Source organism: Eptatretus burgeri, chromosome 9 (genome assembly GCF_056783735.1).
Source record: "Eptatretus burgeri isolate ZD-2024b chromosome 9, Ebu_testis_v1, whole genome shotgun sequence".
Classification (NCBI taxonomy): domain Eukaryota; kingdom Metazoa; phylum Chordata; class Myxini; order Myxiniformes; family Myxinidae; genus Eptatretus; species Eptatretus burgeri.
The window spans coordinates 67,477,269-67,504,580 of NC_140969.1; the positions used below are offsets into that span (position 1 = coordinate 67,477,269).

The following is a 27,312-nucleotide window of genomic DNA, read 5'->3' on the forward strand; positions in this document are numbered from 1 at the left end:
GGAATTTTAAGGAGGTGGGCTTGGGTGGATAATCGGGGGTAGAAAAGATCGAGGATTTGGATGGGGGATGATGATAAGAGGTGGTGGTGAACAGCTGTTTTGAAGGCCTGGAGGGAAGAGTGGGAATGAAGAGTGAGGGAGTTTATTCCAAAGGCGGGAAAAAAGAGGAATGAAAGAGTGAAGATGAGCAGTGATTCGTGATTTTGGTAGTTTTACCAGAAGGAGGTTGTTGGTGGACCTTGAGCGCCATGTGGAAATGTGGTGGGGACAAATTGCAGAGAGAGCAGGGGGGGGGGGGTGAGGCTGGAGAGGAGACGGTAGAAGACAGAAAGACCACCGACCAACCTGCGGTGATTGAGTGAGAGGCCCAAAGACTCAGCCTCATTGCGGGAGATGCCAATGATCCGAAATGCATTGGTTTCTACAGCGTGAAGCCGAGAAAGGTGGGAGGCAGGAGCACCAGCCCAGAGGGGAGAGCAGTACTCCATCAGGCTGTGGACAAAAGCTTTGCAAGTGGTCAGGAGCTCAGGTGGGCCGAGGAAGGACTTTGCACGATGGAGGATTCCCAGTCGGCAACTGGCTTTGGAGGTGAGGTTTGAAATGTGGCTTTCCCAGGAAAGGTCATGGCAGATAGTGAGACCCAGAAGCTTGAAAGAAAGGACTTCTTCCAGAGGATTGTTGAGAAAGTGGATGGGGGTTTTTTCTAAATGGTCCTTTCGAAGAGACATAGTGAGAGTGTGAGATTTGTCCGGATTGAAAGACATGTTCAACGTGTTGGACCAGTTTGTGATTTTATCCAGATCTTCAGAGCGAAGAAGCTGCTGCTTGCTGGTTTGAGGGATTACAGATGGTACGGCAGAGGGTGGAGTCATCAGCAAAGGGATATAGAGGATTTTCCAGAGAGTCGGAGAGATCATTGATGAAAACCAGAAAAAGAACAGGGCCCAGAACGCTAACTTGAGGAACTCTAGCCTGGACAGGAAGAGGGGATGAAAGAACTGCATTTAGGGCCACACGGTGACTGCGACAGGAGAGGAAGTCTGCAAGCCATGAGTGGAGATGGCGTTGGATACCATAGGAAGAGAGTTTGGTGAGCAGGGCAGGGTGCCAGACTGTGTCAAAAGCACGTGAAATGTCCAGGGATACGGCTCGGATTTCCTGTCTGGCATTGAGGACTTCCATCCATTGTTGGGAGAGCAGAAGCAGCATATCCAGGGTAGAGTGACCTGGTCTGAAACCAAATTGATGATCAGAAATCAAGCCATTGGAGAAGAGGAAGGATTTAATGTCTGAAGCGATGATGGATTCCATAACCTTGCTGATGATTGGGAGAAGGCTGATTGGTCTGTAGTTGCAGGGATCTGTTTTTGCACCTTTTTTGTGCAGGGCAGTGATGTTTGCTGATTTCCAAGCAGATGGCAGATGACCTTGAGCAAATGAGAGGGTGAATAGAACAGAGAGGGTGAGCAAGAGCAGAATAACAGGCTTTGAGGACACATGGGCTGATGCCGTCTGGACCGGTTGCAGAATCTGGGTCGAGGTTTGACAGCAAGCTCTCCACCTTGTCAGGAGAAAAGGACACAGAGTCCAGGGACAGTTGGGTGCGACTGGGTAAGGTGGGTAGAGAAAGTGATGGGTTTTGGACAAAAGATTTAGCTGCAAACACCGAGTTTAGGCATTCAGCTTTTTCATGTGCGATATCAGCAGTGCGGCCATTTGAGGTAAGGGAGGGATGGAGGGGGAACATACACCAGAAACAGATTTGATTAGACGCCACCAGGATTTTGAGGAGCGAGACAGGTTTGAGAGTTCAGACTTGAGATGAGAAAGATGTTGTTTTCTGGCCCTCCTGAGGGTAGATACACACTTGTTCCGAGCTTTATGGAAGGAACTGAGATTGCCCTCAGTTGGGTTTGCTTTCCATGAGGCAAAGGCAGTTTGTTTCAGGACAACTGCCTCACCACAAGCTTCAGTGAACCAAGGGCGGGAGGAAGGGTAGGACAACTGAAGATGAGAGCGGATAAATCTGTGCATGAGGCAGAGCAAGTTTCTTTGAAATAATTCCCAGGATGTGTTGATGTTGGAGAAAGTAGTGATAGGAGACCAGTTTATAAGTTTGATGGCTGCTTGGAGACCCTGCCAGTCGGCTTGAGTGAAATGCCAGACTCGACGGCGGTGAGGTGGTTCTCTGATAATAGCCAGAGTGATGTCCACTTTGACAACGATGTGGTCAGAAGAACCGATTGGAGCAGAGGGAGAGCAGCAGATATTGTCAGGGAAATTTGTCAAAATCAGATCCAGAAGAGATGGAGTACCATTGATTGAGATCCGGGTCGGGAAGTTGACCGATTGAGTCAGTCCCAATGAGTCACAAAAAGCTTTTGCTGAGGTGCCATGACAGGTGAGAGAGGTACCCACACCGAGCCAACTGGCATGATGACAATTGAAGTCGCCACATATGAGGAAGAGAGAGTTTGGATGAGAAGATAGAAGTTGGTCCATGTTTTCGGATAGTGAGGTGTAGATGGAGTCATCACTGTTCGGTGGACGGTACAGTACACATATTAACATGAGGTGGGAGTGGAGGGAAGCCATAGCCAGAGGTATTCCTGGGGTTGTGGGGGAGTGAGTGCAGTGCATGGAGAGTGAGGAATAGAGTCTTTGATGAAGAGAGCAACTCCTCCACCAGGACGAGGCTCAGGTCTGTTATACTGGAGGAGGGAGTAACCAGGGAGAGATACTTGGGAGTCAGACATGTCATGGGGGAGGGAAGTTTCTGTTAGGCAGATTATGTCTAGTTTGTCAGTGGCAACCTGTATGGAAATATCTGAAAGGTTTGAGCGAAGGCCCCGGATATTTGAGGTCCACACTTTTAATGAAGAGGGAGGGGAGGAGACTTTGGGTGCAGGGGTGGGGGGGAGGGGAGGGTAGGACAAGGGATGAGGGGGAGGTAAGGAGGGTTGTTGAAAGAGTGTGGGGAATTGCAGAATAGCTAGGGGATGGGGCCGGATGAGGAGGAGAAAAGGCTCTGTGGTGATGGGGGAGAGGGGGGACAAGAGAGGGGAAGAAGGCAGTTGAGGATTTGAGGAGGGGAGTGAAGAGATGGAGGTGAGAGGGCAGTGGAAGGAGGCAGTTTTGTGGATGAGAGGGGGGGGGCAACTTTGAGGATGAGTGAGGGGGATGAATGGTGGGAGAAAGGTGAGGGGGGAGTTTTTGAGAGAGGTGAGAGGGAGGCTTGGAGGGAAAAGAGTGGGATGGTTGCTTTGAGTGTGAGGGGTGAGATGGGCAAGTTGGCACTGAAGTTGGAAAAAAAAGAATGGTTGATGGAAAGCGAACATTCATAGCAAACTGGGTTTTTAAAAAGTTTTAGTTCAGAGATGCGATTAAACACAATTTTTGATGGATGCAGTAAAGGCAAATTCAGAGAATGGAGAGAAGAAACGCTCTAACAGTTGGATTTTTTAGGCAAGGTATGAAGGAGAGGTCAAATTGAGAGCAGTCTGTTTCAATAGCAGAAGAGTAGTGCATTATGATACAGTAAAGAGTACCACACGTGTGAAAGGAAGATGAAGCATTATAAGAGCTCGTTTTTATTGTTATTATTGTTTCAGAGAGTTTTCAACTGATTAGGTGATGGAAGTGTTGTTGAAAAAAATTGAGGCAGAAGAAGAAGAGAAGAAGAAGAGGAGATGAAGAAGAAGAAGAAGAAGAAGAAGAAGAAGAAGAAGAAGAAGAAGAAGAAGAAGAAGAATCGAGAGTCGTGACTGAAGAAGGAGGAAGATAGCGTTTTTTTAATTTGTTTTTGGCTGCTCTTAGAGCACCCTTGTTCTGGACATTTCCATCTGTCTGTCTGTCCGCAAAACTTTGGTCAAGCCTGGGGGCTAAACCACTCAACCGATTCCAATGAAATTTGGTAGGTAGGACCAATATTTCTGGGAAACGTGTGCTTTCGAATATGGGACCCAAGGCCCTAGCAACGGCATAGAAACGGCCCTTTAAAGTGGTCAAAAAATCGAAAATAATAATAAAAAAATCGAAAAATCGAACCTTAGAGTTCTGTGCACAATCTGTCTCGCTCCCTTCATGCCAATTTGCAGCCCTCACAAAAAATATTTGTAGGAGGAGATAGGTTTTGGGCGAGTACATGTCAAACATTTCAGAAACGGTTAATTGCGAATATCTCTAAGAGAAAGAGTCTGATTTTGATGAGACTTGGGTGAAATGTGTACAATGTGGCAAGCATGTATACAAAAATGAATGGTTGCTATGCACACCTCCGTTACTTAGCAACAGCTAAAATACTTTATCGTACATCGTACACATTGTGGACTGCACAAAAAAATCAATACCCCCGAAACTGGACCTCTGAGGGACCTGTTTTTTTTGTGCCCAAGGAGAATGTCTTACAGCATCATATAAAAAAATAAAATATTTAGCGAATAGATAAATGGAATTACCAGGGCTGCCATTTGATAGAGTCTCTTTGGAAACATGCCTGAAATTTCACAAGGCGGGTTTCTGGGCGCAAACTAAGAGGGTTGTGATAATCATATTTATTGTGCTAAATTGATTGATAGCATGTACATGAATATCGGCTAGTCTCATCGGCCAGCTTTCCATCTGGAGCGAGCAGCCATGTCGCCTACCGGCTTGTTTTATTTATTATTATTTAAGATAAGAAATAGAGTGATTAGTTGGGAGGGATGGGGGATGTTAGTGGGGAAGAAAGTGGGGAAGATAGAAATTGAAGGTAATGTGGAGAAAAAACAAAACACGATTGTACACCGAGGGGAACCGGTTGGCCTCAAGCTTCAAGGATAGGCCTCAAGCACCCGGTAAGACATGGTCGTCCAAATCTTACAAAATAGCACGATTTCTGAAACAAAAACGAACTAGGAACACACAGTAACATGTAAGTGAGAAAATAAACAGTTAAAACGGGACAGATAACGACCTGAAACTTAACTTTGAGATCGTCAGCAGAGAGCCCTGATGGAGACCTGTGGATGCTCCAAACCCAGAACTGGAAGTTCCTTTTGTTATGTTGTGTCCTGATCTCTTCTGTGTTCTTGCTCTTCCATGAGCCTTGACGATGTATACAAAATGAATAAAGAAATGAAATAAAATATATAATTGCTTTTGGTAAGTAGTTTAGCTTCACAGTATAAATTCAATTGTTTTTATTTACCTTGAGGATGTTATTTCTGGTGAATTTCCTTTCATAAATATACACTTCGTGGGACAAATGATGTATAGCACATTGTATTTTCCTTTTCAATTTACAACTCTCTCACTTGTAAAAGTGCTTCTTCCAACAACATTTTAATTTGTTGTGTGTGTGTGTGTGTGTGTGTATGTACATATGTGTGTGTGTCGTTGATTGTTATCTCCATAATTCGTGTTTCCCCAGGTCGAAAAACCAGTTAAAACCAGTACACATTTTCAACTGGTCTCTATTGGTTCTAATTGGTCTTTAACTGGTCTCTATTGGTTTCAACTGGTACCAGTTAAATTCAGTCAGAATTCCAATTTCCCAGTTGAAAAAACCAGTAGCTCATATTTGTACCAGTTAAAGTCTTACTGGTTCCAGTTGATACCAGTTGCAATGTACTGGTCCCAGTTGATACCAGTTGCAATGTACTGGTCTCCCAGTTGATACCAGTTACAATGTACTGGTCCCAGTTGATACCAGTTAGTTAAATACATGTATTTCAACTGGTAATATATCACTCTATTCCAATTTCCATATTAAAACCAGTAAGAAACCAACTGGCTTTACTGGTACCAGTTGGCTACTGGTTTTCAACTGGTACCAGTTGACCAGTAAGCTACTGGTCTTTACTGGTTTTTTGACCTGGGTCAGAATGTGGAACAGAGTCCTCTCAGGACTGGAAGTATCCACCTCAATTTCGTTGAAGGATCGTGATTTATTCTGAAGTTGTGTTGTTCTCGGTGTTTTGTTCCGAGGCTATTTTCAAGATCGTCACTAAGCCCTGGACAGCTTCCAACTGTCGTGTGTGTGTGTTTGTGTGTGTGTGCATGTGCATACACAAGCGTTTTGCCTTCGATAGATTATGTGTTATGTGTTGCAACATATATTTTGATTTTCAATATTTCTTTATTTTGTCCATTTTTATTTCACCTTTTGTTTGACACTCTTTTTGGAATAAAATAGTTTCACATTTCACAACAATTTTTCACGTTGTGCTTGAGAGTCGAGAGTAGGTAGATGACAGCAATCGAGTATGAAGGATATTTGCTTCAGAGTGAGTGCTGAAACTAGAACATTGAGTTTTTCGGAATATATTTCAACTCGTGTCTCAAAACAAAAACATAATTTTGTTTTTGACTGAGTTTAGGTCCTCATGACTAATTTTTAGTCACATCATCTGTCAATGCCTCATTCTGCAAATTAATATTCCATTTAAATAAACACACTTCAGTTTGTTCGACACCGAGTAGAAATTTGCTGAATCTGAGAAACACAATATGCATTCATAATCACGTGAAGATCCCAGCACCTCCACATGTTTTGCTGCATTTTCAGGGGGAATACGAACTTGGTGGTTGGTTTGTTTCGGGAAGTTAGGATTGATGTGATAATGATGACGTTTCTGGCGAGATTAAAGTTTGGAAAGAAATGCAGTTGCCTCAAACAGAAGTGAGGTTGTCATAATCTCAGAAAGATCTAAGGAGGAATATAATTATATAATGCAGTGCACCTTTATTTAATTTTGATTTCCACAAATATATGAAAATTTTTATCTGCTTACAATTGTTGTCCCACTTATCAGTGTTGTCACGGGGCTGGCAAGATGGCCTAGAGGTATGAACACTCGTCGTCTAGCCTGGGTTTGAATCTTTGGCCCAGCGATAAACTGTCATCCCAGAGCTTCACAGGCAGGGTGATTCATCAATGTGTGTGCCATCCCACGGATGGACTTAAAACGTCCCATCTGCTGGCTTTAGTTGGAGGATGTTAAAGATCCTACTGTGTTCTTCGCGAAGAGTAGGCAAGCTATCACTGGCACCCTGACTAACTTCCTGCTCTAACCTACATGGGGAACCGCATCATCAGCACAGTCGTGCTCCCAGAAATAATGCAAACAGCAGCCACAGGCTGCCCACAAAATGAATGAAGCAAAATCACAAATGTAGGCTGAACGATCTAAATCAATTTATTTATTGTTGTGAAAAGTACAGCATTGTCTTAGTGTACGGAGTGTACGGAGAACTTTGATGAATGAATGACTCGTAGCCCTTGGATTTTGGACACTGAATATATCTGTTGGCATTTAAAGTTCTTTTTTTTATTCTGATTTTCACTTTTTTAAACAATGAAACAACACTTTTGACGTGTGAGATTGTACAAGGTAGGATATTTGAGCATCATGAAATCATGGAGAAAAGTGAATGGTCACAGCTTGTTTTCTTGAGATGAAAGCATTCTTTTGATGTGTGCTGCACACTCTTCATCAAACACAGGGCTGTTGAGAGAGTTGCTCAACTTTGACGGTTAGTGGAAATAAGATGATGCAAGATGACAAGCTTTCCAGTGCTTCTTTGTGGTTTCAGCGGCTTTGTTTGTTTATTTCACCCATGAAAAAGAAAATAACGATTTATAAAAACCGATGAGCTGACATCTGTACCTACTTTATAATTGCAGAATGGGACTTTTCTGGAGGTTTAGCATTGAGATAATTTTGTCTCAAAATTCAATCCTTCATTGGAGAATTTTATCAAATGAACACCACTCGTCTTGGTTTTCCATGACCTTGTACGAATACCATAAGATAAACAAAACGAACAGGGTTCCATGACTTTGTCGAATGTGGCAGCTACTAAAGCCAGAATTGGATCGAAGTGATGTCTACAACTTCAAAGAGGGAAGCATATATCGCAAGCAATTTCACAGAAAGAAAGCACTTATGTACATGTTGGCTGAAAAGTCGATTAATCTAATAATGAACCCTTACATACCTTTTTGTCATCAGTAAAATTGTGTTCAGTTCTTCTTTCTGCCAGCTTGACTGCCAGCTAGCTATCATTCCTTGGACACACAGCTGTGCCACTGATGCCATGCCCCTCGACCAGTACACTGGTGCTCATTTCACCAACTTCAGAAGGATGACAGGTTGAGTCAACCCCACCTGGTGTTAATTCAGTGGAAACACGGCTCAAACTCAGGACCATAATATCCCAAGCCAGCCACCCTAACCACTAAGCCAACAGCAGGCTTATTGTGTTCAGTCTTTGGTGGTTACACTCTTCTGTATCCTTGAAAATTAGAATTGTATTCGCATCAATGCTTGTTCATCAGTGATGTAGCACTGAACAGCCACAAAATATAAAACACTTTTATCTTCAGATGTCAATTAATATGATTTGGTCTATGTTATCGCAGCTCAGTTTCTCATGGGAATATTTGTCTGCTCATTATCTTTGAGTGAAAGCCTGTCAGTTCAGTAAATGACCTCTATCTGCTACTGCTATTTGCTCAATATCCACTCCCCCCCACCTCCCCCAACACCCCACCATACACACCCTTTCCTTGTAACTGTCATTGCAATGGAACCACAAAAAATTTCGAAACAGGGAAGTGTTTTTGGTGTGGCTCACTCACTGCAGCTCAGACACTAATTTAGCACATTGTTATTTGTCATTGCTGATATGCTACACTTCTTTCTTGCATAGTTGTCATCAAGGAAAATGGCACATACTAAAATTTTGATGCAGTCCTTCAAACCAGAGCTTTACCATGTAAAGTACGTGCCTCCGTTGCTTGATGTGCGCGTTCGAAGGCTGCAAGGTATGTGATCGAGTGTCGTAATGCTTTATAATGAGTATAAGATGTGATGGCCAAATGGAATAGGTAATGCAGCTGAACTTATGTTTACTAGTGTCAAAATCGAGCATACGAAAGTTTCCTTCATCTTGACTTTGGTTTCATATAAGTTTGAAAATACTTGCTGTGTTTGACTTGTTGACTTTCAGCACGTTGCGTTGGACTTGCACATCAACTTGCTTTCACAAACAAATGTACCGATGACTTCGAGTCTGAAAGTTTTTGATTAACAGTCTTATTCGTGTTGTGCCCAAAGCAACCTCTTTTCTTTGTGGAGGGTTACAAAGGATTGTATTTGGAATGTATGAATGCAAAGTGCTTGCTTGAAAACGGATGAAAAAATACTCGGTCCCTTATCTTACCAGGACAAACACCCCTGATAAAAATGAGAGACCGATTTCTAGATGAGTCATTTTGACAAGAAAACTGCTGAAAAATGCATTGCATTTGCGAATGAAGTTTGCAACAGTTTGATCAATCTTCACAACAGAAATGAGACCAGAAATCGATTTCACAGTGCACTGGGAGGATATACTGCAGAATCGTCAGAAGAATATTTGACCAATGACAAATGTATCATGGTATCACCACAAGATATTGTTCACACATCGTGTTGCAAACGTTATCTTTCAAAAGTAATTTGTAATGTACAGAGGCAGCTGGAAAAACGAGTGAAATGGCATAGATGTTAGTTTACTCCAAAATAAATGTTGAGACCATTTTAGAAATATCGGATATACGTTTTCTTTAATTTATCATTTGTAACGTGTGTATGTTGGGCTAACCGTCAATTAAGAGTTAGGCCCATGAGTAGCATCAGATATGGGGGATGCGACTATATTGCCGTTGCCGTGCCCCTTGTAGGTGAGGGCAGGAATTTCAGATAAGACCAAGGTGCTGATGATGCCTCACTAACTCTTTGTCTTAAGACACCGTGGGATCTTTAACGTCCGCCATCAATTAATGCTAGCAGATGGGTCCTCAGCTGAACTTCCAAAGGAGGGACAGCATCCTTTGTGATGCAACACACTGCCTGCAAAACACTGATGTGATAGTTTATAGTTGGGCCCACCTTTGAACCCAGATGACAGCTCAAAGGTAACTGCACGACCTCTGCACAATCCTGTCATGACGTTTTCTTTAATTAGTATTTCGAGGGGAGAGGCTGTAATTCCCAACCCAACCAAAAAGGAATGGTCCTGTATACCAGTGAAATGTTATGGTTGTTAGTTTTCAGTCAGTCGAAAATTTTTCCCATTGGTGGGAATTTCCTGATGCTATTGAAATGTGTCATGTTTTTGAGTCTCAAACATTTAAAAAGGTTTATTTTACAGGGGAAAAAGGGGAAAAAGTTTACAGGGAAAAACCTTTGACTCCCTGCTGTTCATAATTAAACTTCTGATGTTTCTTTTCACCTCCTGTTTGAATAGTCATCAGGTATCTGTTACTGCTGATGTCTGCTACTCCATATTTCACTGAAAAAATAACACAACAATAATAATAATAATAAGTAAAACCACACTTGGTGGAGCGTGTACCTCCACCAGGCTGAAGAGTTTATGTTTTGTAACCCATTGATAGGCCGAATTTGGATCTGGACCTGAACCAAAATGTAACTGGCTTGTTTTTGTCACCTAACCAACTCATTCACCAAGTTTTGTCATAACTCATCCGCAATGCTTTGAGATATCATGCTATTGTTATGGAACTGGAGTTCAGGGTTCACTAGAAAGGGACTTCTCAGATTCTCCCTGACCTCTGGCCCTGCAGGCCATTATGCCAAAGATAGGTCCATGGCCAGGCAGGTTGTTAAGCAACTACAGATGCCGATTGTGTTGGCCAAACCTCCTCGCTCCTTTGCAAATGCATTACCTTCCCGGTGGTTTGGTGGTGGCAATTCGGGTTCACACCCTCAGCACACACTCGAGCATCTATTATTACATACGGCCGAGCGAAGTGTGCCATGCTGGCTCATGGTATGAGTGATTGGTGGGGTATAACGTCTCGTCTATCTATGCTTACACACCTTGCCAGACCAATGGAGGAAAGGAAGAAGCAAGCAGGTCGGAAATAGTTAACAACTGAACAAGTACATTTATTTACAAACACCACGAAACAATCAATGCAATCAATGGGCATGAATTTACAAAAAAAGCAATCAAAAGAGCATGTGCATGCATTTACAGCCAAGACACAGAACAATCATGAAGCATGTGCAGTATATACAGACACATTATACAATCAAGAAAGGCATAGAAGAACAGATTCTCACCCTAAGCACTTATTTCCCCTTCTGTAGTCTTACTTATTTAACTAAACACAGGTCATAGCGTCAGCAGAATCCTTCCGAGGAAACGTAGATTGGAATTGAAGAAGACAAAGAGGCAGAGCAAGGCTTTGGGTCAGTCTTTTACTCACCCTGGTACTCGTTGACAGATGTATGCCAATCCCGAAATGGGAAGAAAATGAGGAAGAAGGAGGGGTAAGTAAAGCAGAAGGGGGTGAGTGTGAGTGAGAGAGCTTGTGCTATGTAAGCTTGAGAGGAAATGTGAGATATTGTAATAAGTTAATGGGGTTAGTGTTTTCTTGTTTACCCTTGGAATCTCACCAGTCATATTTTGTTTTATTGTGCTATTTGAAGCTTTAACGATATACTTCTGGATCCGGAATGGCAGAGCATGTAAGAGTGCACAATGGCTGGGAATGATTAATTTTGTCTTTTGCTTCCAATAAACCTTGTTAATGGACTTCAAGGAGTGAGACTGACTTCTGGGGACATTACATAATTGGCGACGAGGAAAACTACATTTTTAAAATGGTGGTCTATGGAAAATTTGATGATTTCCAGCCGTAGAGAGAGTCGTGGGAGGCCGACATTGAGAGACAGTCGTTCTACTGTGAAGCCAACCAGATCACCGATGTAAACAAAAAGAGGGCGATATCGCTATCTGTCATATAGCTGAAGTACACCAAGTAATACGATTGTTGCTGTCACCTTTCAAGCCTGGAGAGGTAACATATGAGGAGATTGTGAAGAAGGTGAAGGAACATTATTCTCTGAGGCCACATAAAACCTTAGCGTGGTTTCGGCTGAGGGAGCAACCGATTGTTGTGTACAGCAACCGAGACAGGCTCTAAGTGCATACCTCGTGAAACTTTGAGAAATGAGTGAGCATTGTGAATATGGACCCTGTTGGAAGACATGATATGGGACCAGTTCCCCCTGGGTGTGAGGGATGAGGCTCTGCAGAAAAAATTGTTGGAGTCTGATCTAGGATTGGGGCAGGCTATAGAGAAAGCCTTGGCTCATGACGCGGCAAGAGGTGGAGTGGCGGCAATTTGTGAAGCGTCAGGCGGATTGGCGTTGAATCAGTCGTCAGATGCAGGACTAAACAAGCTGTCCTGGAGAAGCAGGCCTATGGAAGGATCTGATTTGGCTAGAGCAAGAATAGGTTGCTGGAGTTGTGGAGGCAGACATGTTTCTGAATTCTGCCAATTTCATAATGAGAAGTGCCTTTGATGTGATGAAATGGCACAGGTTGCCTGACGCTGCATAACAAATCCAGCTGTCATGCAGTTGGGCAAGCCAAAGTCACGTCAGCAGTTAGGGGTGAAGCACTTGGAGCTATCCGACATGGGCGTGGTCGACGACAACCAATCATCAGAGGTCGATGGCAGACTTCTTCTTGTGTATGGCAGCTTGGCTGCCAGCTAGCAATCATTTTGTTGGGGCACGACTATGCCACTGATACTGTGCCCCTATACCCGTACACTGGTACTCATTTCACCGATCTCGGAAGGATGACAGGCTGTGTCAACCCCACCTTGTATTAATTCAGTGGCAAACGTGGCTTGAACTCAGGACACTAAGATCCCAAGCCAGCCACCCTAAATACTAAGCCAACACCAGGCTATAATGGCAGACTCAGTGAGGTGGAGTACGATGTAATCTACCATACTCTGGGTGCCGGAGCCTATGTGTATACATTAAACGTTGGCGGTGTGGACATTCCTATGGAAATTGACACAGGGGCATCATGTTCAATCACCAACGAAATTTGTTTGACTCAATTGCACAGAAACCTGCCATGCTCCTATGCCATCGAATAATGAAAAGGTTTACAGGTGAGTAAGTCCCTGCACATAGTGAAGTCCGTGTGGAGGTGATGTTCCAAGAGCAGAAAAGGATTTTGAGACTAGTTGTAACCAAAACAGGACCAAGCTTAATGTGCAGGAACTGGCTGGAGAAGCTGAGATTGAATTGGTCAGAAATCAAGCAGTTTGCAGTACGATGGGGAATAAGGGAAATCCTCATAATGGAGTTCAAGGATTTGTTTAACACTGGAATAGGACAGGTCAAGGGTATAAAGGCTAAGCTGTGCATCAGAGAAGGAGGAATCGAGCATTGACTTTCATTGTATCTTATATGGTCATCGAGTTGTGATTTCAAAGCCTGGTTGTGCGGCAATATTGGAGCAATTGCATGAGACACACCCAGAGGTGGTCCAGATGAAGGTCTTAGCCAAAGGCTATTTGTGATGGCCCAGAATCAATCAGGATATTAAAAGATGGGTGCAGGGTTGCAATGCCTGCCAAATTAATGCCAGGAACCCTCCTGCAGCAGCATTGCACCCGTGGGAGTAGCCAGCTAGACCATGGCAATGGCTTCATGTGGATTATGCAGGTCCTTTCCTGGGCCGAATGTTGTTGGTTGCTGAAATGAGAGCGAGAGATGAACCTTCAGAGTTTAGGCTTTATTCCATTTGATTGGAGCCGCTTCTGTGGACACACCAGGAAATACAGGTTCAGCTAGGAGTACATAAGCAGAAACGTATACATGTGCAGTTAACCATTGCAGACTAATCCGCGTAAGCACGGAGTTCGATATAATCTCCATTCTCACCAGTCAATGAGCACCTTCAGTTAACGAGCATCAAGTGGACAGCCGATGTCAATAGCAATGCCCCGGGGACAATCCACTCGTGCCGCAGAGACCTCCCCTTATACGCGAGACGCACAACATGTGATCCCGCGTCATGTCCCTTGATTCACGTTAATTCACCACATTCTCCTCACCTTTAAAATGTAACTAGGGGCCCATCTTACACACCATGATTGCTTTAGCACTATAGGAGTATACATTTCAAGCAACGCGGACTAATTGATCTACAGAAGCATACATGCCAAGCAGTGATTATTTTGAGTTGTAGGAGCATGGAAATGAGCATCGATATATGATATAATGGGCATATAGGAGCATGAGCAGCGAGAATGCCGATAATCCCCTTTACAGATTGAGTCGTCGAGGGGCCTTATTCGTCGACCTCTCCGGGAGTAAACGGCAGTTTCACTTGAGGGAGACTCCCGATCCTCTTGGTGAGCCTCGACTTGTGCCGGGGATGACTCCTCGATCGCTCTCGGGGGAACACGGCAGCCCCGTCGCCTGGCGGAGTTCCTGGGGAAATGTCAGAAGGAGGAGAGCCAGGAGGTGGTGTACCGGCGGGAGGAGTACCGGCGGGAGCCAGATGGCGAACCGACACAGTGGTCTCCCTGCCATCCGGGAGCCTGACATGAGCATACTCTGGATTAGTGTCAATGAGTTCGACCCCCTCCACCAGCGGTTCATACTTGCTTTGTCGTACCGGGCGTTTCATGAACACTGTACCGGGGTGGGTCAGCCAGTTGGGCACCGTTTGACTGTCAACATAACGTCGTTGGTGAGTAAACATACGTTCGTGAGGAGTGGCATTTGTGGACGTGCAGAGCAAAGAGCGTATGGAATTCATTGCGTCAGGAAGAGCAACCTCCCATCGCTCGGGGCCCAGTCCTCTCGATTTCAGCGCCAGAGTTATGGCTTTCCAAATAACTCCATTATACCTTTCCACCTGCCCGTTTCCCTGTGGGTTGTAACCCGTCGTTCGACTAGTTGCTATGCCGTGCTCTAATAGGAATTGTTTTAGCCCGGCCGACATGAAACACGGCCCTCTGTCTGAATGTATGTACGAAGGTCTCCCAAACATAGCGAAGACGTCAGAGAGACATTTTACGACAGTGCCCGAGGTCATATCCGAGCACGGAAACGCGAAAGGGAACCTTGAATATTCATCAACAACGGTGAATATGTATCTGTTGTCTGTCTCGGTGGGCAGGGGCCCTTTGAAGTCGATGTTTAGTCTCTCGAAGGGGGAAGTAGCCTTGATCAGTCTGCCAGATGCCGCGCCAAAGAATCTGGGTTTTAGTTCAGCACAAACAGGGCATGAAGCATTCATTTGTTTAATATCTTCAACAGAATAGGGAAGATTTTGTCTGCGTACGAAATGTGCCATCCTGGTTACCCCTGGGTGGCACAGAGACACATGGAGGTCTTGCAAAGCCTGACTGATTGTTGCCGAACTGTAGACCCGGGAGAAGGTATCTGCAGCAGGGTTTTCCTTCCCGGGCCGGTAAACAATGTCGTACCTGTAGCAGGCTAGGTCTATCCGCCATCTCATAATTTTTTCATTCTTAATTTTCCCGTTATTTTTCCCATCAAACATGAAAGCCACGGATCGTTGGTCCGTAACGAGCGTGAAGTGGTTTCCCAGTAAATAATGTCTCCATTTACGCAGCGCTTCGACGATGGCGTACGCCTCCTTCTCTATTGCCGAGTGTCTCTGCTCGCTTCTAGAGAGAGTTCTCGAGAAGAAAGCGACCGGCCGCCCAGACTGATTAAGTGTAGCAGCTATGGCGTGATTTGAAGCGTCGGTCTCCACCACGAAGGGCACCGAGCTGTCGATCGATAAAACCACGGACTTACTGATATCATCCTTGAGATCGTGGAAAGCTTTCACGACAGCGGCATCTGGTGGAAAGTTTTTGCAATGCACTAGGGGATATATTTTCTCGGAGTATTGCGAAATCCATCTTGCATAGTAAGCGAACATCCCGATCACCCGGCGCATTGTCTGCAAGTCCTGAGGTGGTGGAAGCTCACGGAGCGGGCGCAATCGCTCAGGATCAGGCTTAATTGTGCCGTTGGCTATCGTGTAGCCGAGAAGGTCAATTGACCTTGCCGAGAATACGCATTTCTCGTAGTTGAGAGTCAGATTATATTTTCCAGCAATGCTCAAGAATCTGTCCAGATTCCTATCATGTTCCCTCTGATCCCTACCGCACACTGTGACATTATCCACGTAAACAAAAGTGTCTTCGAGGTTTTCATCTGAGATGATGTCGTCCATAACCCGTTGGAAGCAAGCTACTCCATTCGTGACACCGAATGGTATCCTTCTGAACTGGTAGAGGCGCCGCCCTGCCTGGAATGCAGTGTACGGTTTGTCTTCCTCTCGGATGGGAATTTGATGATAGGCGCTTCGCAAGTCGATGGTACTGAATACCTTATAATTGGCCACGCGTTCGACCATCTCATCTATGCGCGGCAGGGGGTAGGCGTCGAGTTGGGTGAAGCGATTGACCGTTTGGGAATAATCGACAACCATCCGTCTCTTATGGTTCTGACTGCTGGTCACTAACACCTGTGCGCGCCATGGCGAATCGCTCGGTTCTATAATTCCCTCCTCCAGTAATCGCTTGGTTTCTGAAGTGATGAAATTCATGTCAGCAGTGGTATATCGCCGCGATTTGATCGCTATCGGTTTGCAGACCGGCGACAAGTTAGCGAACAGCTGGGGGACGTCACCTCCGCGGTGGTCAGCGCATTTAAAATTAGACGAGGCTTGCTTCCTCCAAAGGGTATTTCGATGCTCGTGTGCTGCTTGAGGACATTATGACCCAGAATTACGTCTGCGCACAAATCACGAAGCACCAGCACCTTTACATCCCGATGCGTGTACCCTTTTACGTCCAATTCAACATTGCAGTACCCTCGTACGCGGGATTGTAGTGAGGTGGCGGCCATGCATACCGTATTGTCAGTCGGGTGGATTACCCATTTCCTGCCCTTCACTAGCGAGCTGTTGACGAAACTTTCAGAGCTACCGGTATCAATCAGTGCCTCAGCCATATGCCCGTTAATTCGCACGTTGATGATAGCCTTGGATAGATTCCCCGGGAGGCTGCAGTCAATTTATTTTGCGAGTAGAGAGCCGCAGAAGTGGGTTTATTCCTCCTTAGAGTAGATTTACATACCCTGGCATAATGCCCTTTCTTGTCGCAATTCATGCATGTGGCATCTCTGGCTGGACATTTTTGACGAGGATGCCTTTTGTACCCACAAAAGAAGCATTTACCGACCGGAGCAGTTGCTGAGGAGTTTGACGAGGTCTGGGTATCCGGCTCCTCGGGTGTTTCTCCATCCCTCATGTCTGGCTGTGTCTGTGCCAGTGGGGTTCCTTGGGTTCCCATCGTAGCAGCGTTCATGAGCAGCATCGGTGTCCCAAATGACTCAGATTGCTGCTGAGCCGTATCCATCGCTCGAGCCTGATCGACTACCTTGTCAAGAGTGGGTTGCGCTTTCTCTAGTAAGCGTTGCCGTATGTGGGCTGATCTGAGTCCTTGGATGAATGCCTCCCGTGTCGCTTCCTTTCGGTGTTCCTCGGCGCTTACGGCCCGGAAGCTGCAGTCTTTTCCCAGCTGATTCAGAGCTTGCAGGAACTGATCGATTGTCTCCCCGGCTGCTTGCTTGCGTGTGTTGAGAAGATGTCGTATGTATACCTCGTTCTTGGGCTTCACGTAGAGCGCCTGCAGTACGTCAATCGCTGCTTCGTAAGTGTCGCACCCCGAGAAGAGCCTGTACACGCCGGGCGAGACATGATTCACGAGAGCGGCAAATTTGTCAGCTCCCTCCGCGATAATGGTCAGATAGTGTGAGAAGGAGCAGAACCAATGTGACCATTTCATTTCTGCGTCAGTCGTGTTTGGGTCTGCGTCGAACCTCTCTGGTTTGTAGATCTTGTCCATCTTTGGTTGAGAGAGCCGAGAAAATCAAATGGAATAAATTGAAATGAGAGCGAGAGATGAACCTTCAGAGTTTAGGCTTTATTCCATTTGATTGGAGCCGCTTCTGTGGACACACCAGGAAATACAGGTTCAGCTAGGAGTACATAAGCAGAAACGTATACATGTGCAGTTAACCATTGCAGACTAATCCGCGTAAGCACGGAGTTCGATATAATCTCCATTCTCACCAGTCAATGAGCACCTTCAGTTAACGAGCATCAAGTGGACAGCCGATGTCAATAGCAATGCCCCGGGGACAATCCACTCGTGCCGCAGAGACCTCCCCTTATACGCGAGACGCACAACATGTGATCCCGCGTCATGTCCCTTGATTCACGTTAATTCACCACAGTTGCTTCTGATGCATTTTCAAAATTTGTACAAATCCAGATAGTGGCATCTACTACTGCAACAGCTACAATTGAATGTCTGATTGACCTTTTTGAAACCCATGGTTTTGTGGAACATCTGGTGTCAGACAATGCCATTTGTTTCACCACTGCTGAATTTTGGGCCTTTTGCATTCAAAAGAGTGTGAGATGTTGTAATAAGTTATTGGGGTTAGTGTTTTCTTGTTTACCCTTGGAATATCACCAGTCATAATTCGTTTTATTATGCTATTTGAAGCTTTAACGATATTCATCGAGATCCGGAAGGGCGAGAGTGTGTAAGTAGTGTGCCATCTGGGGACATTACAGGAAGCATGTGAGGTGTGAATATAAAACCTCGCCCAGAAGGGGCAGGAGGCAAATCATCGACAGTTCTTTGGAATCGTGATGCTCTTTCTGAGTCGAGGTAAATAAGCATGAATTATTTAAGGGAAAGCAAGAGACATAGGTGTACATCAGTAGTGGAAACATCTCTACTTCATGCTCAACTCGTCACTATGCCTTTCACTCAGCGATGTCTTGCGCAGCTCGTCCTGGTTCCGGCGCAAACGGCGATGCTCGTCACTCCTCGGCACGAACACGCAAGCAGGTTGTCTCCAGGTCCCCATCGTGTTTCAACAGCCACAAATGATCTGGCGTTCTGCCTTTTAAGCCGCTTAAGCAGGGCAGAGATGTAAGGGAGCAAAGTTTGCAGGAAGGTGGAGTTTCCGGGAGCAAAGGTTGTCCTGTTGGTGTTGGTCTTCGACTCACCACAGCGTGTCTTGTTGGTGTGCTCACCAGCCAACTCCCCCTTTACTGCCAATCATTTCAGTCTGACTCTTCCTCCTCAACATGTTTTTCCGCCCAATGGTCTCACCGCATAGGGCGTTTGAAAAGTAAGGTGGGGAATCCTTCGCCTATAATATGGTTGTGTGTGGTGCTGTGTGAGAGAGTTCATAAAGACAGAAAGGGAATTTGTAAAGAATAACAGATTTGTACCTGATATGAACTCTATGAATGTTTAATGGTAATTTGGGGAAAGAGAAGGAACCAAGTTGAACTCTGCTGCGAGTGGCATGGCAAACCACTGTAAATGAGCCATGTCAAAGAATAAAAGGAGGATTGAATGGATAATTGAAGAGGAATCAGAAGACCTATCTAAAACACACACAACTCATCTGCCCCATTTCCCCCTAGATAACGGGTGGGACTCTATCTGTGCCCACATACTAATGATATTGTTGCGAAGTCGCGCCCGCCGGCGTGCGAACGGCCACGTAACTCGAATTGCGGCACGTCGCCCACCGGACGGACAATTCTGTCGTGACCCTCTCGGACTAACGCCGGGAGCTAGTCACGGGTGGGCCTTTCGGCCTCACCACGATCGTGCCAAATGGCCCGCCGCGTGGGATAGGGTTGTTCGCCAAACTCGACCTACCTAAGTACCCACGCGGAGGGTAGACCGGGCAATCGCACCTCGCCGCAGGTCGACTCCGGACACGGGCCACTTAAGCGATCCGTTCCGTACTATCGGGATAACCGAGCGGTGTTATCGTCGGCCTCGACGGTTCCGATTAATTATCGGGCGTATTAAGCCCACTACCAACCCTTTACGTGAAGCAAGATGGAGATTCAATTAAAGAAAAGACGAAGCGAAACGGGAAAACAGTTCAACATGAGGCACATTTATTCCGCGGCACACGGAGAGCACACATATACAATTAAACAGAATGCACATAAAGCAATTGCAACAAAAGAAACACAACAATGCAGATCTACAACAGACTACACGTGCACACGGCAACACTTACACAGTTTTACTTTACAGACGGTGCCAACAACACATTTACTCAAAAGTAAAAGAAAAGGCCACCCTCAAAGGCAAGGGGGCAGACGGGGTCTGTGGGCCAATATTTGCGCGGGACCTGAAAGAGTGGTCAGGTCCGCGAGACCAGGTGGATCCTACCCGTGTCTTTGTGATGAGCCGCAAATGTGGCGACGCGGCGGTGCCCCGACTTCGTGCTCCTTAGCGGGTTTCGTTGGCACTGCTTGGAGTAGGGTGGGAACGGGCCCCCTTTTCGCACTATCTCAGCGCGGGGGAAAAAGGGGGGGGGGATTGTTGATGCTCTGGGGAAAGAGGATAGCTGGCTTGCTTGGGTCCCGCGACGAGCGATTCCACCGCGAGCTCGTCTCCGACCGCCGTCTTCCTTGCCTCGGACCCGAGCTACTCGGTTTCTTCCCCAATTCTCCTCAGCCGACCGCAGCAAACCACCTGTACGCCCTCGCCTCCCGACTCCATTCCCCGCTCCTCCAAGGCCGACTCTGCGCTCAAACCGACTCAACCACGCTCCAAGCTCCAGGCTTCCCCTCTCTGCAGCTCCCCGACAGACTCCGAACCCCGACAGACTGCCAAATTCGCCCCGCGCTCTGCGCTTTATAGGCCGGCAGGAGAACCCATGTGCAAATTTCTGGATCAGAACGAGCTCGGGGGTGGAGCCACGCTCGCCAATTGGACGGAGGAAAAGGAGCGTGAGTCTCCCCTGATCATAGAATTTGCATATCTCGATTCTACACCGACGCGCCTGGAGGCGGGGCCAAACCGCTCCGCGCTTGCTGATTGGATGGATCAGAAGTGGGCGTGTAGCATTCCTGATCCGAATTCTCCTCAGAAAGGCTGCATTTTGCACTCACGGCTCGGCGCGCATCTTGCACGAGCCCAGGACAGCCCGACGCTCGGTGCTCACAAGTGGTGCGGGAATGGCCGCAGAAGAAGAGGTGAAGGTGGTGGAGGGTTTAAGGTGGTGGTTTATGGCCATGGTGCCGTTTGGAATGGCGGTGATGCGATGTTTGCGGGAGCGAGTTGTGAAGGTAAAGGTCGTGGCTGTTGGCGTTGTTGTTGTTGTGAAGCGGCGTTGTGGTTGGTGGTTGTTGTGTGATGGCGGTTGAGACGTGGTTGGTTCAAAATAAAGATAGAACAGAAAAACGGCTATCTCAAAGGGTCATAGCCTGAATGAATCACATTTATTCCCTCTAAACAACAGGTTTGGGGGCTAACTACACATGTACTTACAGAGATATCTCACCTACGGGACCTGAATGGTGGTTTGCAAATTTCCTCAACCGCAACAATATAACTGATTTTTGGGGGTCCCTATGTGTCCATGGATGCTCTCTCCTGGGGTCTGGTTCCACAACCATCACACTACATGTTGTTTTTGGCCCCATCTCTCAATGGTGAAGAATCACTTAAAAATTCTCGGATCCCGATCCGGATCCAGATCTTCACCAAAATCGAATCAATTCGTTCTTGTCACACATCCAACCTACCTACCAAATTTCATCCGAATGCGTCCTTAACTATTTTAGATATTTCCTACTCACAGACAGACAAACAAACAGACAGGGGTGAAAACATAACCTCTATCTACCTTCAGTGGTGGAGGTAATAACAATTACATATTAACATTATTATTACAACATAATATTTTCACATTTTAAGGTGTATAAAGCCATTAGACAGACTTCACTCTTTCATTGGTTGTAATCTCCTTCAGCATATCTCCATTTGTGGTTCATTTGATCTGTTTCATTCTTCCCTTCAGGATTTCAAGCAAGCGATGCACTGCCATCTCATGCAATCCCTAATTCTGATCCATGATTTTAATTACCCCCAATGACCTTTCCTAACCCAACCATCTTACTTGCTAATTTCAGTTTCTACCCACTCCTCTTTTCCTGCCCGCTTGTTCCTTTGATGTTTCTCCCACTACAATGCCAGTTCTATACCTTGCTCTTCCTTGAGCCTCACTCATATAGAAAAAAGAAAAAAAGGAAGTTAGCCTGGAGCCCTCCCAGGGCCCAGTTTTCCACTTTCTTTTTATGTTTTGAGGACTAAGTTGTGATATTTTTGTTTTATCACTTGAGCATGTTATTTTCTCATATCTTTGTTCCAAGGACTATTTTAAAGAATGTCACTGAACAAAGTACAGCCTCCAATTGCAGTTCATTTGTTGTAATATTTCCTGGTGTAGATTTCAAAATCTCATTGAGGTTCTGCTTTATCACTCCAGTTGCTCCAATGGTTCAGTTGTTGTAATATTTCCTGGTGTGGCTTTCAAAATCTGAGTGAGGGTCTACTTTATCATAATCTGAGTGAGGGTCTACTAAGTGATGATTCCAACTCTCACCAGGACAATGCCAGTAGTACTCAGCTTCTCAGTTCTCTTCCTTTCGTTTTTCAGGTCCTAGTACATGGACATTTTTCTAATTTCTACACTAATTACGCATGAATCACTCTGCCCTGACACCTCAATTAGTAGTATAATCCTTTCCTTTCTGTAGCTTAGCACAATGTCCGGTTGCAATGCCTTATTTTAATGTTTGTGCCACATGGATTGGTAAAGTGATATGTGACCATGACATCTTCGTGTTTTCGATGATTCCCCTTGGTTCGTGCTTCCATTAATTTTCTGAGACTGGCATATTGAAGGCTGGGACTCTTCTGGAACTGGACTTTTCCCTGTCTTGTGCTCTTTTGTTAAAGTTTTGCAGCTCAATGGATGTTGATGTTGAGTCGCATCTTTTCTGATAGTGTTTTTTTTGTTGCCCTTTATTCACCTTTCTTTTTCCATGTGGTTCCCAGAAGAATATGTTTCTGGGAACACAGGCATCCTCACCAGGTGGCCGAGATAAGTCAATTTACTTTTCTGCACTTCTTGTGCTCTATCTGGTCGATGCAGTCACACTAAGATGTTTTTTTTCTTCTGCTGATTGCTCAGATTACTTAATTTTAACAGTCTACAAAAACACGTGATGACAAATGGCTAACTTGGCAGTTGACAAATGGCAAATTAAGAAAACTCTTAAAGAAATGCAGTGAAAGAAAAAGTATTTGGCTGATTCTGAAAGGTATGTTGGGAAAAACATCAGTGAGAACAGAACAATAGGTATAATGATCAATATCAACTTAGAGCATGCCATCAACCTAAAAGAGATCTTACTGAAAATAATTGCAGTTGCACAGATCTCATGAGTGTAGTTCACCAATCAGATGACAACACAATCAATGCACTCCACAAACCAGATGACTGCACAAAAGGATGAAATTCAAAAAGATAGAGATCAAACTGTTTGAGAAGAGGACAGACTTGACCTATGATGGATTCCATAACTTTGCTTATAATTAGAAAAACATTTACTGGCCTGTAGTTGAGAGAATCAGTTTTTGCACCTTCTTGTGTATTGGATTTTGGGCTATCATTCAAGCAGAAGGGAGGTACTCTGAGGTGAAGCACTGGTGGAAGAGAGCAGAGAAATTATAATTGAGAGAAGCAGAGCAGGATTTAAAACAGTGACAATGTTACCATCTGGGCTTGTTGCCAAAGCAGAATTGATGCTGGCTTGAACTTTCTTTACCTTTGCGGGTGAAAGACAGTGTCCAGGAGGAATTTCATACGAGGGGCTAAAGTGGGGACAGAAAGCATAAAACAGATGGATGGCATTGGAGGCAAATACTGACTAAAGACATTCAGCCTTGTTACTCCATGCACACAAAGTGAAAACTGGGGTTAAGCAATTGGTTCATGTTCAATCGTCTGTCTGTCAGTACACGTCATTTTATGATCGAGGAACAACTTATTTAAATTGAATGTTATATTTTGAACATGAATTGGAAGACAAATCTGCCGTTTAGCGGTATGTTGGCTCTGCATTCGTCCTAATCTTGCATGCGCAGAGAGGAGTGAGATCATTGTTTTCGTCTTTCTGCCTGTCTGGCAGCCAAACAAAATAGAAAACTCGAAGGGCACTCAGGAGAGTGCATACTACCGCCACATAATGCCTGTTAAACGAGAACATATCAGGCCCAATACATTTTTGATATATCATGCTTTTCAGTATTATATAGATTTTGGCCCTATCTCTCAAAGGTGAAGAATCACATTAAAAATTAAATAATTATCGTATCCAGATCCGGATTTGTATCTTAACCAAAATCGAATCAATTCGTCCTTGCCACACACCCAACCTGCCCACCAAGTTTTGTCCTAATCCGTCCACAATTTTTTGAGATATCGTGTTGTATATCGGTTTAGCATAATCTCTCAATGGTGAAGAATCACTTAAAAATTTATCAGATCCGGATCCGGATTCGGATCTTCACCAAAATCTAAGCAGTTCGTCCTTCTCACACACCCAACATGCCCACCAAGTTTTGTCCGAATCCGTCCACAACTTTTGGAGATATCCTGTAAACAAACAAACAAACAGACAGAAAGGGGTGAAAACATAACCTCCTTCACCTTTGGTGGCAGAGGTAATAATTACAAACAGGAAACTTACTGTTTTTACGGATGTCATAAAGGATGTCACAAGTAATAAAAGCATTCTTTTTTTTAAATGCAAAAGGATGTAGGGATGTGTGTGGGAGTGGCGACCCATCCAGGATTGTGTCCAATAGCCAAGGAGACTGCTTAGACAGCATCAATGCTCTGCACAGAGTATGGTATGGTCCCAATGGATGGATGGACGTTACTCCAAAAAGTCTGCAAACAAGGTAGGGATGGTCATGAGAAATGATCATGTGAAATCATCCCTATGAATTTCTTTGTATAATGATTATGATAGCAAAGGATGCTGCACCAATTCTAACTCTGTCAGATGGTACCAGTGTCATTGCCATTGAAGGTAGCAGCTCGGAAATATGCCACATCAAGACGATTATTATGATGATGAACGAGAAGAAGATTTGCCGGTTTTGACCGATCTCGGTTTTTTTGCTTTTTTTGCTTTTTCCATGGTCTGGAGTACTGAAAAGTGATGCCTGCCTAGACAATCAGCTAAATAGACCATGTAGGCTCTCATAAGCCTCAACGACTTTTTTCAGAAGATGCTCCCACTTTAGTTGTGTGTGTAGTGGGTGGGACTGCCGTTTTTCTATGCGCCATCCCGACATTGAGAGTACCAGCACACTCTCTGATACAACAGGCATGAAGAATTAATGGAACGTCTTAGATAAGGTGGTGTAATAGACTGCGAAAATGATGGAAAAACAGCAGTAAATTCCAGAATTAATTTATTTATATGACTTTTACAATCTTTGTTTTATTTAAATTGAATTATATACTTGAACACTGTAAAACACACATCGCCTTCTTGTCACTTCCAGGAACCTCCAGTTTAGTAGTACTTGGACATGTTAAATAGGGTGGTGTATAAGGATGGTGTATATGACTGCTTCAAAAGTGCCAAACTTCTGGATTTAAAAAGAACAATCTTTAATGTCATTATTTTATTTAACTTGAAGTATATACTTAAACACTGCGCGTCAGGCAACGTGTTCTATGAAATCTCAAGTTACGAGCAGAATCAGCTTTATGAAATTTCAGGTGAGGAATAGGATTAAGTGAGAGCACATACCAGAGAGAAATAGAACAAAGTGCCACCAGAACTTTGAAAAGGAGTAAGATTGGACATTTCAGCCTCAAGGTTTGCAAAATGATGTTTAATTCTGACTTATCTGAGGATGGACACATTTGTTGTGACCCATGTAGAATGACTTCAGGTTACCCTCGGTCAGGTTCGCCTTCCATAATGAGAAAGCAAGCTGCTTGCAAGCCATTGTTGTTCATTTTGCCTTTTCCGTATTCTATTGGGTCGCCAAAATAGGTGACCCTTATTGTCAGTAATTGTGTCTGTTTGTTTGTTTGGATGTTTGTTCGTTTGTCATCAGCATAATTGGTAGTAAACATGGGCGGATTTTGACCAAACTCTTGTGGTAGGTACATCTTATGACCTAGTGCTTCGGAAATTGTGATTGTTGCAAGGGATGCTTTCGTTCCCCAGCAACAACCGAAAAACCTTCAAAATCGGTACCATTCACGCGAAATCAATTCCGAAAGCCATTATCCCACGTAGGGTTATGAAATTTGGCACGAATGATCTCCAGGTGATGCTCTATCAAATATATTCCGGTTTTTGTGATATATGGAATACTTTACCCGCAGCGCCCCCTACAATTAGGGTATGTGCGAAAATTGGCAAAAATTGAAGGCCCCCTAGCGACCAGGTGAGTGCATCGATATGAATGAAATTTTGCAGGTTCATGGTACTCAATGAGTACTACAACTTTGCCTCAGGACATATTGACCGATTTCGCTTCAGTTAGTTTCGCTTCGGTTTTTGCAATTAGTGCAAAAATCGATAATATGCGAGAGCTGGAGGTGCCTTCGCGCCAAATGCTACTCCTCCTAGGGTTATGGTCGGATGGTCATGAAAATTCACAGTAATCATCTGGAATACATTGTGCACAAACAATCGAGCCAGATTTTCGATTTATATCTTTGTTCACCCACAGCACCCCCTCAAACTTTGTGGATTTCCGATATCAAACCGCATTTTCGGTATTTTTCATTCAGTAGATGGTAGTTATTCAGTCGTTAGCAGTAGATGGAATTTGATGAGATTTGGTATGCATAATCTTAAGGTGATTCTCTATCCGCTATATGACATCCATTTTTTTCTCTATCTTATAGTTTCCAAATGGTAACCCTCTCAACTTGGGTGTCCGAGGACCATTGAGCATTCCTGCTGAAAATTCAAAGTACACTAGCTCCAAGATGGTTGAACCGAATGGAATGAATCTTTACATGCTTATAGACCGTAATGAGTACTACAACTTTGCTCATTTGCATAATGACCTATCTCTAGTAGGTCAGGGGTCAAAGGTCAATAAGTGCATTTTTCGGGCGAAATTACCATTCAAGGCACCCTTGCTCCGACACGGATTAACCGATATGAATGAAAGTTCATAGGTACATAGTACTCAATGAGTACTACAACTTTGCTTCAGGACATATTGACCTATCTCGGCTAGGTCAGGGGTCAAAGGTCAATGTGTGCATTTTTCGGGCAAAATGACCATTCAAATCCCCCTTGCTCCTACACGGGTTAACCGATACGAATGAAAGTTCATAGGTACAGAGTACTCAATGGGTACTACAACTTTGCTTCAGGACATATTGACCTATCTCGGCTAAGTCAGGGGTCAAAGGTCAATGAGTGCATTGTTCGGGCAAAATGATCATTCAAAGCCCCCTTGCTCATACACGGGTTAACCGATTTGATTGCAATTTCGAAAGTACTTAGTACTAAATTAACTCAGAT

At 44.6% G+C, this 27,312-nt stretch overlaps 1 protein-coding gene across 2 annotated transcripts in view; it reads left to right on the forward strand.

Moving 5' to 3' along the window:
• Nucleotides 1–27,312, forward strand: part of LOC147020275 (spectrin beta chain, non-erythrocytic 1-like) — a 264,618-nt gene that overhangs the window by 62,902 nt on the left and 174,404 nt on the right. The window contains exon 1 of one of the 2 annotated variants that reach the window (XM_085895519.1): nt 8,603–8,809. The exons of the other annotated variant lie outside the window; for it this stretch is intronic. Coding sequence (XP_085751645.1) covers nt 8,710–8,809 — 100 coding nt within the window. The 5' untranslated portion in view covers nt 8,603–8,709. Of the gene's footprint in view, nt 1–8,602; nt 8,810–27,312 lie in introns of those variants that run through there. 2 annotated transcript variants of the gene reach the window in all.